A 20,783-nucleotide genomic window follows, 5' to 3' on the forward strand; every position below is an offset into this window, starting at 1 on the left:
CACCCGTCTTGTTTGGTTGGATTGAATCGAACTCAAGTTCGTTTCCCCCCTTGCTGCAGACCTTTTAACCAGGTGTGAATACAGCAATCGCACTCGGGTGCGGACCAAACAACCGTACTTAGAAACAGCTGAAGAGGTGGTCTCGGCCCGGTTCCAAACGAACTCTGGTACTGTTCTAATTTCTGTCCAATGAATGGATGGTTCCTGCACACTTTTTAAAGTCAATTTAAGGCTTTTTAAGACCTTTTAAAGGAAAGAAATCAACATTAATACCATACATTAGGGGTGTGCAATATTGACAAATATATATCTTGATATTTTCAACGTTTTGTTGGTAATAATTAGATGATATTTTACTGATTGTGTTTTTGTGCTGGTGCCATGGCTGGTTTAGGCCTGTTGTTGACAGCAGACTCGCGAAGATATTCATATTTTCATATTCAATGCAGTGTTCAGTTCACAGCAGTGACAGAAATTATTAATTAATGTGCAATATTTGCCACTTTAAATCGATTTCCAGGGGCATTTTTACCTATATATGGACATTTTTTCTAAACTTATTTAGAGTTATGTTTCACGTTTTATGTCAGATACTAACATTCAAATTAAATTATGCAGTAATTTTACTTATTTATACAATAATACAGTACCACTTTTAGCAGTCAAATTAAATCATTCAATCAAAATCCATCTTTGCAGTGCAGAGGTGACACAGAAGCAGCATCAGAAGTGGCAAATACATTTACACTCCATTTACAATTGCAAAAACAAAGCTATGAGCTATATGTCACGTGAACAAGCAAATCCACAAAGATAGAATAGGCTAATAAAATAATAAGATATTTTTAATTTGGAAAACATTTAGATATGACTAAGTCGAAGCGTCATCTAAAGTTTAAGACCTTTCATAAGTAAAAATAAGACTATATAAGGCTTTTTATGGCCTTATATTTTAAAAATCTAATTTAAGACTTTTTATATTTCCGCGGGAACCCTGCCTTAGCACACGTGTGACATGTGGTCTAGGAAAAAAATGTTGGGTCACTTGCAAAAAAGGCAGTGTGAAAGCGAACCACACACACACACACAAAATAAATAACAATAATTCAACATTGTATTTGGTCCAGACCAAAGCAAGTGAACTAGCAGACTTTCCTGGTGTGAATAAACCCTAAGGCAAAGCATGGCGAGACATAATACATAAAGACAATACTTGACAAAGAACTGAGAAAACAGATGTCAATCAATGAGGTAAATAAGGAACTCAAGACACAGGTGAAGAGAATTTGTAACCAATGAAAAACTAGAAAAGGGTACCAAGTAAACAGGAATTAAAACTAAGGAAATGACCCTTCCCAGTTTAAATCTAAGGCAGTACATGTATTATTATTTTTTTTTATAAAGATTATAGATAGAATAGAAGATAAAGTGTTAGTATTAATGGATCAAGTGTTGCAGAAAAAGATGAGTGTTCAGCCGTTTCTGCTATTGCTTCAGCTCCGTTGTGCTATTGCTAATTTGTTTATTTGTTCTTATTTAATTATTGTTTTCTTTAACAATGCTTGAAGTTTATATTAGGTAGGGTAGTTTTGCTGTGGTATTTTTGTTAAAACTATAAACAAAAGTTCCTTGTGTATGTGTTCTTTAGCCGGTTGAATTTTGTTCATGGTATTCAGCTGCAACAAAATGTCTTGCAAAAATACTTTTTTTTTTTTTTTTTTTTTTACCTTATTAGAATCGAAACGTCAAAATTCAAATGACACCCAACCCTAGTAGAGAAACCACCCTTACAATACTAAGAAGACAGAAACCCTGGTTTAAGAAACTTACTGGTAGAACCATGTTAAATCTATATTAATGTTTACATTATTTTACATTGCTTATGTACTTACTATGGTAATAACAGCATTATACATAATAACAAGCAACTAACCCTAAACTGAACTCTAATCTCTAAAGTACATGTTAATTAATATCACTCATTTCTTATTTGTGTAATTACACTAGAACAGTAGCTATATTTCCATCCACCTATTTTCTTTTATAACTTTGTTTGTCTTATACTTAAAACTATTAAAAAAAACAAAGAAAATCAACATAATATATGGCTATATAAAAAATGCAGCTCAACTGAGGCTGATTTTTTTTAATCCGATAAAATGACACGCAAATAAACTACAATTGAAACACATTTACTGAAGAAATTACTCAATGCGAAAAAGAAAATGTAATTCGCCTAAAATAAAACACATGCAATTTTCCAATTTTGTGCAAGTTAAATTTGCAACTTTGGATGGAAACACCTTAAATTAAAGTGTAAACTAACTAATAGTGGACACAATTTGGAGCTAAGATGGAGAAAGTTTTCAGTAATATTAAAAACCTTTGTTACAAATGCTATTTTGGCAGAAACACTGATTACTAAATAAGACTAATGACCTAATACTGTGTATACTGTAAAAAGACATTCAGTTAACAAATTCTAACCAGAGTTCGGTATTCCAGATCCTCTCTCAGCAATCGGTTATCATTTAAGGTGTATTTGGCTTTGCCCGTCACTGCGTCCACAGGTCCTTTATCCACCTGGTGTTTAATCGCTCTGAAGAGCATGTACAGAGACTCACCAGCAGAATACTGAACACAGAGAGCACAAAATACAATCATTTATAACAATATGACATGGATAATCTTCTCAATAAAACACTAAGAAATGATTTTACAATTCCCTCAACTATCCTATAGTAGCAACTCTCCTAGTTCAGTGAATTTTAATGAAAGCATATGGGTACAAAAAAAAATATTAATTAGGATCGCCTGTTTTTTGTTGTTGTTTTTTTTCAATCCTGATGCACAACATTTCTGGGTCTCAATAGGTTGATTACATGCTTGGACAAGTATTTTACATTGGTAACTGTAATCATATTTTTCAGAACTGAATATTTGTGTCATCGAAATAAAACAATTCCAAATGTACAATCTACAAAATATCAGATTTTATCCACAGTAAATATATGTACTAAAAAAAACAAACAATTCCACCAATTTTCATACACACCCTTAAGAAGGCATAGAGACAGATGGATATCCAGTTTGTCAGGAGCTTTTCAACTACTGTCTCAGTTCTGAAGAGAGAATTAAAGCCTCAATCATGCAGTCAATTCTGTTGATTCGTATTCGTACTTATAATGTCAGTTAATCCATCCTTCATACCTCCGCAGCATGAGTTTAGGGTTCTTGGCAATATACTGTTCCACAAGATCGTTCAACAGGGTTTTGAGTATGTCAGTGAAGTATTCTAGTTTGCTGTGAAGAGCCACAGTGAGCAAAGATGCCACATATCCTCTGTCTCTGGGTGAAAATGTCCTCTGGCTTTCAAGAGTGTGGATAAACTGTAAAGAGAATAAATTAAAAAAGGTGGAAAGCATTATCATTTAGTTATGTTAGTGTATTCATTCGCAGACTCGTACACAACCATTTACAGGTCTTACTTAAAAATACTGACCTTCAGAAGCTATATAAGATATTTTATGATTCCGATTAAAAAAAAAAAAAAAAAAAAAAATTCCATTATATAACCTGATCATCCAGTTAAAAAAGTGTTCACCCCTGGCTCTCAATGCAGTGCGTTTCCTTTTTGAGCATCAGTAAATTTGTGCACCTTTTGTAATAGTCGTGAATGAGTCCCTCAATTGTCTTCAGTCACTGTTGGAAAGGGTTCACATATGCAGAAGACGCTGGTAAACCAAAGATTGTGCAGGTCCTAGATTTCTGAACCAATTAGGGACTCATGAACAACTATCACAAAACAGTTGCGGATCATCAGGGAATTAAAATTCAAGTGCATCTAAACTTTTTAATTGGGACATTTGTGTAAGTTCAATTATTTTTTCATGTGGACTATGTAAACATCTGTTTTGTGAAATAGCAGTTGCACTGTATTTTGAGGTGTCCTTGTTACAGTGTAATTACACAAATAGGTTCTGTGACATTTTCATCTGTACAGTACACATGCATCAGATGGATGTTTCTGGCCATTGATTGCGCCATATCTTGCTGTGTCACACCACACACTTTGCATTATAAGACGCTTTTTAGGTGTTAGTTCACACTACCTTTGTGAGGAACAGTTTGCTGTTGAGGAGATTAGATAACTGAATGAGTCCCTGCTCCACCGTGGCCCGTCGACACTCCTGCACGTCCAGGTCTCTGTGAAGCGGAGACTCACGATGTCCAGGAAAAAAGATGCGTTCAGCATACATACGGTACTCCAAGAAAGGAATTCCTGATCCTACCAGATCACTCGACATATCCATCATTTCAGTCATCAGGTCTGAGAAGATTTAACAGTCAAATGTACCAAGGTCAGGCTTACATGAGGGACTGTTGAATGGCAACTACTGCACTAGATCATTTTTTGTTGTTTAAATGTTTCAAAATTAAATCAACTGCTCAGAAGCTGGGGATCAAGTGGGCTATGTTTTGACTAATATTTCCAAATGGTATCATTTTATTTGCTATTTTAATCACTGTGAAATAAACAAATCATTGGAGAAAGTGTATATTTTCGTTTTTAGGAATGACGGGTTAGACTGGTACTATTCTTAAACTTAATATTCAAATCTTATAACTGTCCTCTGGTCTTATCCTAAATGTACCTGTAAATTACCTGTAAACTCTTTTTTGCAGCGGTCTCTCACACTGGTCTCTAGATTCTCCAGCTGGATCTGAACTTTTTTATAATCTCTCAGAGCCTGTTTACTCTTTCTCCTAAGAGAAATAGGAGAACACAAAATCAGTTCCATTCATACATTGCATTATTCTTGCATTCAGGGATGGAAGGGCCATAAGTAGCAAATGTACATCCGACAGAGTCAAAATTAAATGTTCAATGTCCAAATGTTGAAAAAAAAGCTACAGTCTTTATAGGGTACTAACTTTTTCACAGCACTGTATAAGCACATTCTTTCATATTACATTTCATACACACCTGTATATAAACACGATGATAAGTACAATAAGAGCAACAAGAGACGCAACTGCTCCAACCCCGATTTGTGCCACCAGTGGAAAGATGGAGTGACTGAGAGAATCATACTGCACTTGTCCCAGTGAAAAGTTCAGGTTTCCCATATGCACCTGAATACAGACAGACACACTATTATACACCACTGTTCACGCAATGCAATATTCACAATGCAAGTTTACAATCACACTTTTAGAAAAGATGATGTAGGTGCAACTTGAACCTTGTAAAGCCTGACATGAAATAATAGTCCAACATTTTTTTTTTAATGGAACATTAAATAGACAAAATCTCTCTCTCTCTCTCTTTCTATTTCATACATCAGGCCTTTATGGCTCATATTATGATGAATATGTAGCCCATGTTCGAGAGAGAAGAAACACCTCAATTTCATTTTTGTCACTGTATCTCCCAATAATATGCCTTAAGCCCTATTCGCACGGGATTAGTATTACCTGGGGACCACGTGTGAATTTGAAATTACCCACCCACATCTGAATTTCGTATGGCGGGCACCCGCACGGGATAAGCGAAGCCTGTGATTTTACTCAAATATTACTGACTTATCTCCCGGATATGATGTTATGTCTTGTCGTCTGTATATAATAAACAGAAGAATTGTCCTTACCGTATGCTGCTAAACATGTCATTCATCTCCATCTAATCATTCTTTTTGATTGTGCTCTTCTGATGGTTTTCAGCTTTCTCTTTCTGCAAATTGTATAGTTGTACTAGCGATAGGACCCCGCACCCAAAATACTATCAAAACACTCCCACTCAGCCTCTATTCTTCGCGAAAGATGGATAAAAAGGCGCAGATGAAACAAAAACCTTGAAAAAATGATATACGATCCAGACAAATCACAGAGATGTCGATTCGCACGGGACTAATATTATCACAGGACCTCGGTGTTCGGCGAAATATAGTAGGCAATTTGCGGGGGAATTTTTACTTTACATGGGATTAAGATCACAGACAATCTCTGCAATTATTACAAATTACTACAGGTCACCAGATAATACTAATAGGGCTTTAGTAAGATGATATTTAAATGCTTGGTTCACTGGGGTTTTTATTGTGGGGTAAAAATAAATAATGCAAAGCAGTACAATGACGATTGCGAAATGTACATTTAAACATTCTTTAAAAGCCAAATTTGTCAGACTTTTCAGCAAAGTCAAGTCACATTCATTTTAAATACAGTGATGTTTCATTTTTGTTGCAAATAAGTAATTTATTATATCATATAATGGTCTCAATCCAGGCAGATTTAAAAGTTAAATTTAAGCAAAGTTTTAATCATGTTGATAACTTAGAGTTAGCCTAAGAAGTGTGTGTACAAAATCTAATACAGTAGGCTTTATAGGGTCAAGCTCAGTCTGTGTGTGTTGAGAAGGTGTTGGCTTCAGGCTTACTATAAATTCTGGAAAGGCGTCAGCTCCCTCTTGCTTGCGTCCATGTCTGAGAGAGAGCGGGGGCTGCTGGGGTGGTGGCTCACAATAAAGGTGATTATGTGTCAAAGTTTTAACAGTACAAACCCCCTCACCAATCAGTGCCACTACTTCCTCTTTAAAGATGGCCAAGTCTAAATTCTCACCCTGCAGAAATAATTGAAAAGGGATACAAGAAAAGGTTAAAAGAAGAAACATGAGATTAAGCTTTTAAACATGAGTAATACGTAATAATTGGGTGATGATGTAAAGTGACCTAGTCAATATCGACTAAATAGAGCACAGGATTTTGCACCACCCTGAGGGTGTATATTTTACGATAATGACCTGTATGTTATTTTAAAGCAATGTCCAAAACAATCAACCAAGCAAAAAGACAAAAACTGCAGTAATATTAATACTGAAGTCCCCTGAGATAATTTTCAAAACAATTGATAACTGATTTGCAAGATGGTACCAGTTCCATTTGTATGAAATGAGAGATCCGCGAGATATTGGGCCGCTGAATGCCGAGATAGGACAATTAGACTCACGGGAATGAGAAAATTAGCCCATCAAATTTAGTTTTCAATATTGACTCATGATATTAATACAAAAATTAAATATAAAAAAAAAACGATGCCTTTGAATTTATAGTTTTCATGTGACATCACATCCTTGAAGGAATGCCCACTTGGAGGGAAAAACAAGGCTCCATTGACCGCCAGTTGTTTTCCGCAAGTTTGTACCGAGTACTAATGTAGTGAGATGGTGATATTAAAAGACCAAATTCAGTATACAACCTATTGATGATGAAACCTATTGATGATGCATGAACCAAGAATATAAAGGCACCACGCAAAGTTTCATGTTAAGCATTTCATCAAAAAAAAATAAAAATAAATAAAACATTATAAAGAAAACTTAAACAGTTAGCCAATTGCATTCATATTCTGGGCACTTCGGCTCACCTGATAAGTATCATCAGTAAACTGGTGTAAACTGAATTTGATCTTTTAGTACATTAAGGTACTTTAATGGTTTTTGACGTTAAAGGGATAGTTTACCTAAAACTGAAAAATCTGCCATCATTTAGTCACCCTCAAGTTGTTCCAAACCTGTATGATTTTTTTTCTTCTGCTGAACACAAAAGAAGATATTTTGAAGAATGTCAGTAACCAAACAGTTGATAGGGCACACTGACTTCCATTGCATTTTTCCCCATACAATGGAAGTCAAAGGGTTCATCAAAATATTCTTTTCTGTTCAGCAGAAGTAGGACATTCATACAGGTTTGGAACAACATGAGGATGAGTAATTTTTTGGGTGAACTCCCTTGAAATACTGTGGGGGGCTGCTTTATATGTATCGCATATGCCCAACCTAGAATTCTGTTCACATATCTGGTTTTTCTTCTTTTGAGAGGTGATCTAAATATTTGTGACTTGTAACAGATGAAAAATGGACAGGCCTGTACTGCAGTTCTATGGATGTTTTGTCCGCCAGGTCTCCGCGTGTTACTGTTAAAACAGAAAAAAAATGACAACAGAAAAATCTACACTAACCTCCACAGATATGACTGATCCAGGTTTGTACCGATATGGTTTTGTGGGATCACCATGGTTCAGCGGGTGCAGGGTTGGGTTTGGCTCATAGGTGAAAGGTGATTGGCTGACAGAGTTAAAGTCAAAGCGCAAGTTATCCAACAAAAACTCAACCTGAATATGACCACCAACTACTTGAGGGTCTACACCAGGGCTCCGACACAACAACAGAGACGAGGTTTTCACCTCACAATGCTCCTCAAACTACAGAGAAATGAAAACAAGAGAGAGAAACAACCACTTAATAGTGAGTGGACAATTCCGGCAAAATGTTTCAGACACAATGATGTTTAACTTTAGAGAATGTTCACCAAAGACTTAAATCTATAATACTAATACAAGAACTTTCATAATAAAATAATATGTGGATTTAAAAGATCTTAAAACAATTGTGAATCAAAGAGATTTATTTTAGAACAAAGTTTTTCTTGCTTTTCCCACCTCAAAGTCACCTGGGATATAGATCAAATTTGTGAATTGTATTAATGTACTTTGAATTTATGTTTACTAGTTATTAGTCATTTGCAGATGCACCTTTAATAATTAACCTTTTTTGGAAACATCTGGTGAATGTTACATTTAAGAAGCCAAACAATAAAATTCAATAAAAAAAAAATAAAAAAAATTGTGAAATTGAAGGCATAGGTTATTAATCTGTGGGCTGGAAATTAGGGAACCATTTACTAATCTGTGCGTACAGTTATAAACAGAGTATAGATCTGCAATTAAACTTTAGGTTTGTGTTGTGTGTAGTTTAAGTAAGGTTGAGATTAAGCAAGGTTAAACTGAAAATCACCTGTTTGAATGAACAGTGTGTGTTTTCTGTACAGTTTGCTTCTTGCACTTGCACATCTGTTACATTCCTAGTTTTTCTCCGTCGCCTGCGCTTCTTCCAAGGGGGAACGGAGTCCGGAGGGACCACCATTACTTGCATCCGAGGCTTCTGTACCACATCCAAATTATGGCCCAAAACTTTAATTACACGCCCTCCACTGCAGCAAGGACGAAATGTTAAGTGATTTACAAGAGCAGAAAAAAATAACATACAAAAGTCCATTTTAAAAGAAAAGCTACTAGACACAGACGCAAGTCTATACGATTTTTTTTTTTTTGTGCACATTTTAGGGTCAGCCAGACAAAAAAGTAAAGCTTGCTGTATTCATTAAATGTCACTTTGAATGAAAAAAATAAATAATTGTAAATGTAATAAGACTGGTAAAACTCAAAACACACACCTGATAAAGCTCTTTGAGGGCATAGCATGTGTGATGTTGGGGTCAGGGGTATAGTAATAGCCATTGGCATGAAGATGTCGCTCATTTTTTCCGTACCGCACAGTCACCCTGTGCTCTCCTGTCCTGTTACTAGCACCAGTCAGACACTCAATGGTGTCCTCCTGAACACCTGATATTCTGGAGAGGGATAAAAGAACTTCCTAATCACAGACAATACTCAAATTACACCAAATTACAGGTGACAGTTTTCCACAGTGATACGTGGCACTTACAATGAACAGGGCACATTCCCTAGTAGGACACTGATATCAGTAACACGACCAGTCAAAAGATTTCTGCCTTTGATTGTCAGAGTTGTTCCTCCTGCCCGTGGCCCTTTTTGAGGAGAGATTTCTATCAGCTTAGGGTCCTTAAAGGATGAGACGAGAGATACAATCAGAGGAAATTCTGCATCCAAGAACTAAAAAACTACAACAATTCCACAACAACCATCTTCACATAACAACAATGCACAAATGCACATTATAATCAGATGGAAAACAAGACATGGAGAGATAACAGAGGGAGGGAGGATGTAAGATATGACTTTAGGCATTTACAATGTTTAAGAATGTGGTGAAACCTTAGAATTAACCTTTTAAGCTGCATCAATGCACAATATGTATAGTATAAACACTGAAATTGAACCTTAAATAATCTCTATCCCACAAAACGTACTTTGGCTCAAAAGTCTGATCTTTTACGCACAGGCAAAATTACTATTCGTTATATATAAAGAGATCATTTACTCATCCTTTGTTCCAAACCTGTTTGACTTTCCTTTTTCTATGAAACGTAAAATTAGACATTATGAAAGCTGTACTGGTCACTATTTTCTATGCACTTACAATAAATGGGGACTAGAGTGTTCAAGCTTGAAAAAGATGTATAAAAGTAGTCCACACAACTCGTGTGCTATATGTCCAAATCTTCTGAAGCCATATGGTATGTTTTTGAGACTATCAGGCCGAAATATAAGTCATATCTATTTGCAACACAAAAGCTATTCTTTATGATATTCTTCGGTGCTTTTTGTTAAATACTTTACTTTCATTACACAGAGTTGTATATACAGTGGCCAGAATGGAAGACAAAGTCATATGTTTTTGGAACAAAATGAAAAATGGTAAGTCATTTTTTAAATATAGCTAGGTAATACTAAAATGCAAGTTAACCTGGTAGCTGAATCTCTGACTTGACAGGCCAAAGCCTCCACCAGAGACTTTCACTGAGATGTGCCCAGACTTCTCCTCTCCACTAGCTGTAGTTGTACATATAATTCTAAAGAATGGAGAGTAAGAAAAAAACACAAATGCATGAGACAAAGGAGAAAAAAAATCCAAATGGCCAAATATTATTTAATCAGTGTAATAAATGAACTGCAAGTACACTATGGTGTTTACCTGGTGGATATTTCATATAGATGTGGTATAACAGTGCAAGGAACATCCGCAACAGTCACAGACTGAAGGATATCCTGAGCTTTCTGTCCCAAGTTAGACCCAGAAACAGTTAAAGTAATGCCTCCTTCCACCAACCCTGACAAAGGCTCCACCTAGGGATAGAAAACCAACATCTTAAGGACTGATTTCCAATATGTTGGAATTTATTTACATTTACACAATTGGAAGTGTTTATATCCAAGGTGACTTACAGTGCTTTTAAACATATCTAGTGTATAAGTCATCTGAAATTAATGATTACTTTTTATAATTATGCATTAATTATTGCTCATAGGGCCAGCCTGCACCAGCGCAAACCCTTCTTTTGGAATTAAAAAATTCTGGAGATTCTGTAATCTTTCAGAAGATGCGCAATAGCATTGCCTACTATATAACAGTGAAAATACGGAAATTCGGAAAACAGCATCAATGGCCGGGAAGCGTTGTCGCATAAATGACGGTAAATTCTGTCAATGGCGGGGAAAGAGTTTATCTGTTAAATTTATTCATAATGGCTTTATGTCTTTGGAAGGTACAAAAAGGCACAGCATAATGTAGCTATTGCATGTCATAAAGAGGGTATGCATTGACATCACTTTCCAGCCAGAATACACCCCCTCAGCCGGACTGGCAAAAGATCTTCTGCGTGACTAGATTTAATAGGGGAAAGTGTGTTAAACGTGAGTAAAACAAATATCAACGAATATCAGTCTAAAATAAAGGCTGGACTCAATATTGTGTTCTTTACAACTTACCAAAGATCAAATGATCCATGGCAATTGACATGCAACCAGGAATAGTGTTTCCTGACATTTATATGTGCCCGATTCGATGCTGGGGAAATACATAAAGCTAATTTGCCTATGAACACTTTATATAAATACAATATAGATGGGTCTAAATCCGGGTGTTCGCTTATTTCAATGTTAAAAACGTTTATAGTATTCGTCAGTGTTTATTTAAAAATATCCAATTATGCAAAATATAAGATTGTAAATATTTAATTGATGAATTGTCAATAGAATACATAACAATACAATATATAGGGTATGATTTTACCCCAAAATTCGACATATTGACACAAAATTATGTTTTGCTGCATGGAGTCTAGTTGATTCTATAAACTGCAGGGAACCATTTGTTTATCTGTTCTGTAGCTTTCGGCAGTCTGTAAAAATATACTTCAGATTTCTTGTCAAATCTATTTGTACAGTCAATCTCAAAGCTCTTTCCCGTTTTAGATGCGTTTTGTGTGTTTTTTGTGGCATTCACATCAATGCTGCCACTCCGGCTAGTGACGTGCATACACTCTTTGCAGACATACACACAACTTCCACTCCCTCAGACTCTCTATATGTGTGTGCAGAAGGTAGAAGGGGAATAACAGAACAGAGAAAAGAAGAGCCTAGGGCCCATTTACACCTGGCATTCAGAGCCTTTTCAGTTGATCCGATTACAAGTAGTCAGTGTTATACGAAAGCGAAAATATACGAAATTTATTTTGTTTCTACTTGTCTTTCTATTAAAGTTTCTTAGAATTTAAAAACTGCATATATACCAAAGATGCTGCATTTAGTCAAATTTGAGGAAATGCAACAAACCAAATGAATCAGAGGAGCAGGACAGGTCATTTGGATGTGTTGAGAACAGGAACCTCTATAAACGCAACCGGTCCCACACCACACACAGCTGTACTTCTGATCTGCAGTGTGACAACGGCTACAGTCCGAGTGTCCAACTGTGCAGTTATATAACGTCACTGCAATAGAGAAAGCACACAGAATCATAGTGACCATTACAACACAGTTATAACAGACAGAGTAAAAAAAAAATCAAATACATGAGCGAGATTCAGTAACTGGATTTTCAAAGAATTGTGCAGCTTTATTTAGCTACCCTTCAAACAAAAACAGATTATCAGGCCACAGGCATGACTAAGCAGAGCAGGGGGAGATGGACAATAGGAGATATTATCAAGAAAATAAAAGGAACATTCCATAAATGCTGGTGTTCTATTACTACTTTGTAATTTTCCTCTTTGAACCATTCAAGTTATTGAACACCAGTCATTGACTAAGAAAAAAAAAAAATCTAACAAATATTTTTCATTTATATTCATTAATATAAAAGGAACATTAATCACTGTTGTACATACAACTTTTAAATATATATATATATATATATATATATATATATATATATATATATACTATGTGCGTTCATACATTTTGCACAACAGCTCATCATGAGCATCAAAAGAATTATACTCACCATAAAGATCAGTGCTGTCAATATGAAAAGTGTCTTTTCTCTTTACATACACCATGGCATTATACTCTCCAACTAGCTCTTCATAAGAATACTATAGAACAGAGTGGAGAGAGAACAGAACATTTTAGAGAGAGAGAACAAAAAAAGAGAGAAAGAGAACGAGAGAAAGAGAGAGAACATTTTACATTGCATCACTATCATCTGCAAACTGCAGTCTTTTCTCACAGAAGTATACATTTAAAACTGCTACATTGTTGTTGTTTTTAGACAGCATTGTAGGGAAGTGACAGGTTGGTTCAAACCAGGAGAGGGAAGGATCAGTATTAATAATATTACTGAAAAAAAAAGCACTGGAGAACCACAAGAACAATGGAAACCAATTTACAATAAGGGTGGGACTAATCCATTAACAAATCAGTAACTAAGACAACTTAGGAAACCGGAATCAACACAGAGAGGGAACAACAGGAAAAAAATGGAACAGAAATGCATAGTGTTGCATAGAAATGCATAGACAACAGAAAACTGTAGTGAGAAACCCAGAGAACACACATCGGAGCATCCAAAAAACCAGGTAGCCATAGCAGAGTAGAGATTTTTCTGAATTGTGTTGACGCAGTACCTGGTGGGCATGACAAGTGATGTCGAACAGCAAAGGGTTTGCCTCATTCAGCGTCACATCTGCATCAACAACCACAGTTTGCCCCTCGATAACCAATACACACTCATACACCAGGTCTTGGTCCTAGGAACAAGTGTGTGTTTAAAAACGTTTTTTTTTAAATGCAGATGTATATTATTTAAGAAAGAAGTGGGTGTTTACCTGATAGAGATGCAAGTTTCGGGCCAGCAGAGAGATTTTTCTCTGAGTTAGGACAGGAAGCAGAGAGGATCCTTGAATCTTCTCCACACACGGGCAGGCTGATGCCCCCCAATTGACAAATGTGCCTTCATCAGCCTGTAAAAAAAAAAAAAAAAAAAAAAATTAAGGTCAGTTACAAGTCATAAGAACATATGGCATGTCATCTAGTGAAAAAGAGGGAGTAGGAAAAAGTGTTTACATTTTTTTTTTTTCCAGTGTAGCAAATTCTGCATAAAGTACTAGCATAAGGTAGAAGAATAAACATTTATTTCTGGGTCAGCATATTTTCTTGTTTAATTTCATGTTTAAAGTTTATTTTCAAACTTTCATGTATAACAATAGAAATATGGTGGAGCAGATGGGCAGTTTTTTTTTTTTCATTTCATTTTATTGTTTATTTTTTACAGGGACAATGCACAATTAAAAGTAATTGCACCAGAATTAGCTAATAGCTAGTTTACATCTGCTGTCCCTGCAGTGTAAAAAGCTAGTTTCAATCATTTAAAAAAAATGTTTTTGCTGTTGTACAATAAAATGTTTTCTTTTTGATCTTGTTATTGGATTACAGTGCTTTAAAAATAAAAATAAGGTTAAGTTAAGGGAAAGAGTTGAATGGAGTTTATATACCAAACAGAAATGGAAATAATTTACTCATAAATAAACAAATTATTAGCTATTATGTAATATTACATTTGTTGTAATTTTTAGTTGTGCATTTTAAGGTCTGATATTTTGCAATCCAAACAATGGGCATAGACTATTTAAATAGTTTATGGTACACTTCTGAGCAGCCATTTCCAGTTTCATAAGCCATATAAAAACATTGCATTATGCTTCTTGATGTTTGTCGTCATATAGAACATCAAGTGTAATATGAGAGTACAAAGAGGAATTTGTATTGTTATTCCAAACAAAGCCTCACTAAACTGAAGTAACTAAAGAAAGAAGAGTAGTTTTTTTTGTTTTGCTTATAAAATGTAAAGATAAATATTGCTTGGTATCAATTGTAAATGTTTGGACTCACCGGTAAATCTGCTGAGTCATACTGGTAATCAGCATCCATGTCTGTACTCTGTAGATGAAGGTATACTGGGGGATCACTGTCTGATTCTCCATCCCCTGATAAGATCGTAGCTGCAGAAAATGTTGCGTTGTCGTTTTCTGCCAGTTCTACCTCCTCGGTTTCATCTGGAACTAAATCAGCCTCTGCACGGTCAGTGATGATGATCCTATTCTCTGAAGCCATGGTAGTTGACGCCCTCTCAGATATAGCCAAAAAGTCATTGGATTCTGAATCAGACATGTCTGGTTCTGGCTTTGAAGGTAAAGCTGTAGTTTGGGTTTCATTTGTCAAATTCAGCATTTCTGTCAAAATGAGAGGGGTGCTGGTGAGCAAAGTATCATCTGTTATTGGCTCCATTAATGGTGGCAATTCTGTGAGAGTGATTATCTCGGTTTCAACTGATGTCGATGGCAGTGATATTCTTTGCTCCTCAGCAGCTTCAATGACTGACGGCAACTCCGTTTTTACAACTGCTTCAAAACTGGAAAGAGTAACCACATCAGTGTCGGTCTCCCCCAGAGCCACTGATTCAGTCTCTGTAACAAGCAGCTCTTTTTCTGAGAGAATCTCTTCAAGCAGAGAGAGCGTGGAAGCTGGCTGTAATGTGGTAGCCAAAATCTCAGCTGTGGAAGAGGGGAAAAAGGCACTTGTGGGTGCAGCAGATGGCTTGAAAGTGGGAGAAATCTGAGTTGATGGTGTTGGTTTCACAGGTGCAGGAGAGGTTAAAGATTCCAGTGTAGAAGTTATAGTTTCAGTTATTGAGGCAGCAGTAGTCTGAGTTTTAGTATGAGCCATGGTTTCAGGGACTTTGTGTGTTGTGACTGGTGAGGTCATGAATGCAGCTTTAGAGGCTTTGGTTGCAGGAGGTAGGGTGGGGAGAGATTTCCACTAAGAGTGAAAAGTGCAGGAAAAACCAAGAGAGGCACAACAGTAAAATAAATAAATAGGTACATATAAATGGCTATTAAAACTTTATCAAATGATCTTGGTATCCAAGATCCATATCCATAATTACGTAACCATATTTGTACACTGCAAAACAATTATTTAGTTGTGATTTTGAATCATTTAAAGACCCCCCCTGTGGTTCAAGTATTAATGTTGTTTATTTGTCTATGTGGTGTTTTAATATGCTTTAAGACAATCCATGTATAAATTCATCAGTCTAAACTATTGCCAAGTATTTTTCTGTTGAAATGACAAATCGCTTACATTTAGCAATATAGTGGGTGAATTGTGTATACGTATATTATGGTGTACTATATGCCTTTACCACTGACGTTCTAAGTTGGTCAAAGCATTTGTAAATATGCTAATTTTTTTAGAGTGCAGCTGTCTGAGATGCTGAACGGGAACATGGTTTGTGCATAGCAACACATTATTAGTTTTTTGATAGCGTAATCAAGCAAAATGTGTCTGATGTAGAGAGCAATACATAAATTGCATTACCATTCTGATACATCAACTTGTAGACGAGCCTGTATAATTCACTCTTCCACTTCTTCTGAATCAGTTTCTGATTCAAACATACATAACTGAATTAAAACAGTATTTCCACTCACCATCATGATTCATGTATAGCGTTTACTACAGTAAAGTTGACAGAGTAGATCATGTATTCTGAGCTGGATGATTGAGATGAGGCGGGGACTAATATTCATATTCATGGATCCACGTATACTTGAAGTAAGAGTGTAGAGTCAAATTCAAGCTAATTTAGAGCATGAATAAATGTCATGTTGTTGATCAAAGATGAGTTGAGGGATAAAATAATTGACTACAGAGGGACTTTAAATTCATGCATGTGGCATGCTTTTATCCACAGCATTGCATTCAGAGTACACTATTTATTTGTTTATTTATTTTTGATCAGTTTTTGCTTTTCCAGGGTATATGCCCATGACATTGGTGTTGTTGGCACCATGCTCAACTGTTTGAGCTACAGGAACTCTCTATGCTAATTTATGAAACATAGTTTTGAAATCTCAAGCTGCGATATTCCTATAATTGCATTTTCTTTGCTGGCTGCAAAAAAAAAAAAAAAAAAAAAATTCGACTAGTGTAGTCAGATTCATAAATTAATGACTCTTCTGGGCGTATGGGCCAGATTCACAGAGAATGTTTTTGAAGATATACATTCTAAATAACAATATGTATTCTATATATTATAGTCTTAAGTAAATAGTTCCATCAGAATTATCTTTTCATAAGAATAACATGCAGGCGGTTTAGTCTGAATGTGTTTGTCTACACATTCAGCATGCAACACAACAGAATAAAAACTTAAAGGGATAGTTCACCGAAAAATGAAAATTCTTTCATCATTTACTCACCCTCAAGTTGTTCCAAACCTCTATGTATTTGTTCTGCTGAACACAAAGGAAGATATTTGGAAGACTGTTTTAATCAAACAGATCTCAAATTGAAATCTGTTTGATTAAAACATTCTTCCAAATATCTTCCTTTGTGTACATCGAGCCCGTTCTCATCCCAAAGCGCCATATAGGACGCTTTTGCAAAAGCGTAAATATCCAACGCACATGGCACCCTTTAACGTGAAATGAGACGCAGATATATTTGGGCAGAAGGCGCCCCCTAGTGGTCTAACCCTTACCCTACACCATACCTAAACTTAACCATTAACCGAAGCATCTCATTAGACGTTAAAGGGTGCCATGTGCGTTGGATATTTACGCTTTTGCAAAAGCGTCCTATATGGCGCTTTGGGATGAGAACGCGTTGGTACATCAGAACAAATAAACACATAGAGGTTTGGAACAACTTGAGGGTGAGTAAATGATGATAGAATTTTCATTTTTGGCTGAACTATCCCTTTAAAACTTGCAAATATATTTGTCTATCATCAAGAACATTATTTGAGGATTATAAATATCCTTTTTTTAAATACTGAAAACAAGAAAATAGACGTTACGAATAATTTTAATCTTCCTCCTGGTTCTTTTAATGAGTTGGTAAACTATTATTTTTCTTTTACCAATTATTTGTAGTTTGGAGCAATTATTTGGGAGAGGGGATGGGAGTTAACAGAATTTTGTAGGAAACACTGTTCTCAAGTTTAAGACATGTAATTATCACAATACAACACAGATGGAAAGTACGGCTGGTGATGTAATGACTTACATGTTCGTTATAGATTATCAGTCCCTCATCGCACACAGCCTTGTGGGTACACATATGTTGCTTTACGCACCAATTGCATCCCCAGTGACTCTGCACACAACCATGGCAGCTGTGAAGGAAAGGAAGGAAGAGCAAGGAAGGAAGGATTAACTTGATCCAAAATCATTAACTGGAGGTAGAGCATTTAAATTAAAAAAAGATACAAAAAAACTCTTAGTATGATTAAAACAGCTTAAAAATTGGGGGATGTGCAATGGTGGATTTTACAATGATGCATAGAGTCTTCGACAAGGGTAGAATTCTGTTTGTTTGTGCCTGAATATGTGTGTTTGCAACTCACGGCATGCTTCCCGCAAGCTGTTTGACTGCTGTGCAATCATAAAAGGTGAATCCCCGAGAAGTCACAACAACATCATGGAACCGCAGAGACAGAGTGACTGTAAAAAAATCTGATTCAGAAGAAAAAAAAGATGATTTAACAAGTAGAGTTCATGACTGTTACAGATCCATCACTGTTTTTGCTAGTCACTTTCATCTGACCGGTTGTGTCTCACTGCTTGCTCTTTGTAGACACAAATGCAAAAGCTAGGTTTCAACTTGCTTGGATTTCATCAATCAGATTTGAAGGTTTAATGGGCTATATGCACGCATAAGTTCCGCATTTGACGTAAGGATGCTCGTCCATTTCCGGTTGTGGAGATTAAAGCGGAGGAAAACCGGAGAAAACGGGATTATGGCAGAGTCTTCAATATTTACTGTCCTCCCGTCTTTGAAACGAAACGTACATACGTTTAGATGTAATTTTATATATAGTTATGTTTATTTAATATAATTTTAAAAAGAAGCATAAACACAACGAGGGGTGTCTGTTTTATCTGTTTTTGTGACTAACGTTTCATTAGTATAACCATGGAGTATAAAATTCAATATTAATTCTCGGTATTGCATTGGACTCTATGATCGGCGGAAGTTATCGAGCATCCTTAATCCTTCACCGGAAATAACGCCGTGCATAGAGCCCATTGATTTCACTTGGGGGTTTGTGAAATGAGATGTGAAAAGTGACATTAAAGTGTCACCCTCACGTTTTTCCATTTTTTTTCTGTGGAACATGATAGAAGATATTGGGGTCCAAAACAAAAAAGACATTTTTCTGAATCTTTTGTGAAGCAAAAATTAAAAAATGCATACAGGTTTGAAACAATATGAGCATAGTTAAATGACAGAATTTAAAACATTTAAAGGGATAGTTCACCCTAAAAATAAAAATGAAGTCAAATCACGTCACCATTTATATAGCACTTTTAACAATACAGATTGTTTCAAAGCAGTTTTACAGTGATAGTCAATAGTCAAGATTTTTGTTAAATACTAGTAATTTAGTTTTTTCACTCGCATTTTTAAAACAATAGCAGGCGAAGCTTGATTGGTATGAATAAATAAAAAGAATCAGCATTGCTTAGAGTGGATTAGCAAGTTAGATCCATCTCCTGTGGGAGGTCCTAACAGGTTTCTATTGTTTGTAGCCCATAGGCTATGTCTTCATGCACAAAGTTCTGTCTCACAGACAGAACTTTGGGTTAAGATTGTTGAAGGGCGACATGCTAACATTGCTGCTGAAGGACTGCTACACTACAAACCTTCAATAACTGGCAAAGCTTACTTATTTTATGTATTGGAGAAATCCAATACATTGGCGAGCCACCCAAACCACTGTTTGACCAAATACACCAAAATTTAACAATTATGAAGGAGAGTGGAACTATGGGAGATGTCGTTTTCACCATCCAGGGATGCATAATTCACAAATCATATCAATTATATATCAGCTAATAATTTTTTTTTGTATTACCTTTGTATTATCGTTTTTGTATTACCTGTAAGTTTGATCCCACTATGTTATGTCATCATAATGAATTAGCTACATGGAACTTGAAATGTAATGTTATATTAGCCTGTTACTATTATGTGACTATTTGTCAAATGATTTGGTGGGTTAATGCTGTGCAGTTTTACACGTTTAAAACAATCGTACTACAAGTATATTTGAACAAACCCACAATATTTGCAAGGAATGTCTAAATATTTTTGTGCAACACATACTAAATTTCCCTGCCATAGACTTAGTTTACACGAGAACGCTCGCGGGTGAAAACGTAAAAATATTTTATCGGATGGGCCTTTCGTTTACACGGCGACGGCGTTTTTAAGGCTTAAAAACGCAAAAAAGTGAAACCACCCTCCAGAGTAGAAATCTTAAAAACGCTCCACCGTTCCCGTGTAAACGGTAAAAACGCAAAAGTCTGCTTGACAGTGAAGGTTGTACGCAAGCGCGTGGACTTGGTGGTGTTGTAGTATGCACTCCTAGCCGCCTGAAGTGCATACTACATTGAATTTCACACACTTTTGCGTCACCGTTTGCATGCGGATTTCCCACACAAAACGCTCGTCTAAACGCAGAATAAAAAGTGATGACGCAACGCCACTTTTGCGTTTTCTCTTCAGAATCGTTTCCGTGTAAACATAGCCTTAGTCACCAGACTTGATAAAAAGCATTAATGAAGAACAAACAAAGTGCAATATAACTGTAGTGTACAATAAATAATATATTTGCTTAATTACCTATCTATTAAAACACATACAAGTGTCTGTCAACAGATCATGTCCAAGTT

At 35.9% G+C, this 20,783-nt stretch overlaps 1 protein-coding gene across 2 annotated transcripts in view; it reads right to left on the reverse strand.

Annotated features, from left to right (window-relative positions):
• plxnb1b (plexin b1b) overlaps positions 1-20,783 on the reverse strand; it is a 68,316-nt gene that overhangs the window by 12,928 nt on the left and 34,605 nt on the right. For both annotated transcript variants that reach the window (XM_039655626.2, XM_089133968.1), the window contains exons 9-28: positions 18,452-18,560; positions 18,112-18,220; positions 14,932-15,858; positions 13,869-14,003; positions 13,668-13,790; positions 13,046-13,136; positions 12,376-12,533; positions 10,736-10,887; positions 10,508-10,613; positions 9,566-9,702; positions 9,294-9,470; positions 8,855-9,050; positions 8,020-8,262; positions 6,440-6,622; positions 4,988-5,136; positions 4,667-4,767; positions 4,113-4,330; positions 3,211-3,389; positions 3,056-3,122; positions 2,488-2,634 (exon numbers count right to left, since the gene is read on the reverse strand). In XM_039655626.2, coding sequence (XP_039511560.2) covers positions 2,488-2,634; positions 3,056-3,122; positions 3,211-3,389; positions 4,113-4,330; positions 4,667-4,767; positions 4,988-5,136; positions 6,440-6,622; positions 8,020-8,262; positions 8,855-9,050; positions 9,294-9,470; positions 9,566-9,702; positions 10,508-10,613; positions 10,736-10,887; positions 12,376-12,533; positions 13,046-13,136; positions 13,668-13,790; positions 13,869-14,003; positions 14,932-15,858; positions 18,112-18,220; positions 18,452-18,560 — 3,707 coding nt within the window. The remainder of the gene's footprint in view (positions 1-2,487; positions 2,635-3,055; positions 3,123-3,210; positions 3,390-4,112; positions 4,331-4,666; positions 4,768-4,987; positions 5,137-6,439; positions 6,623-8,019; positions 8,263-8,854; positions 9,051-9,293; positions 9,471-9,565; positions 9,703-10,507; positions 10,614-10,735; positions 10,888-12,375; positions 12,534-13,045; positions 13,137-13,667; positions 13,791-13,868; positions 14,004-14,931; positions 15,859-18,111; positions 18,221-18,451; positions 18,561-20,783) is intronic.

This window comes from Pimephales promelas, chromosome 8 (genome assembly GCF_988280905.1).
Source record: "Pimephales promelas chromosome 8, fPimPro1.hap1.1, whole genome shotgun sequence".
In the NCBI taxonomy this organism is placed as follows: domain Eukaryota; kingdom Metazoa; phylum Chordata; class Actinopteri; order Cypriniformes; family Leuciscidae; genus Pimephales; species Pimephales promelas.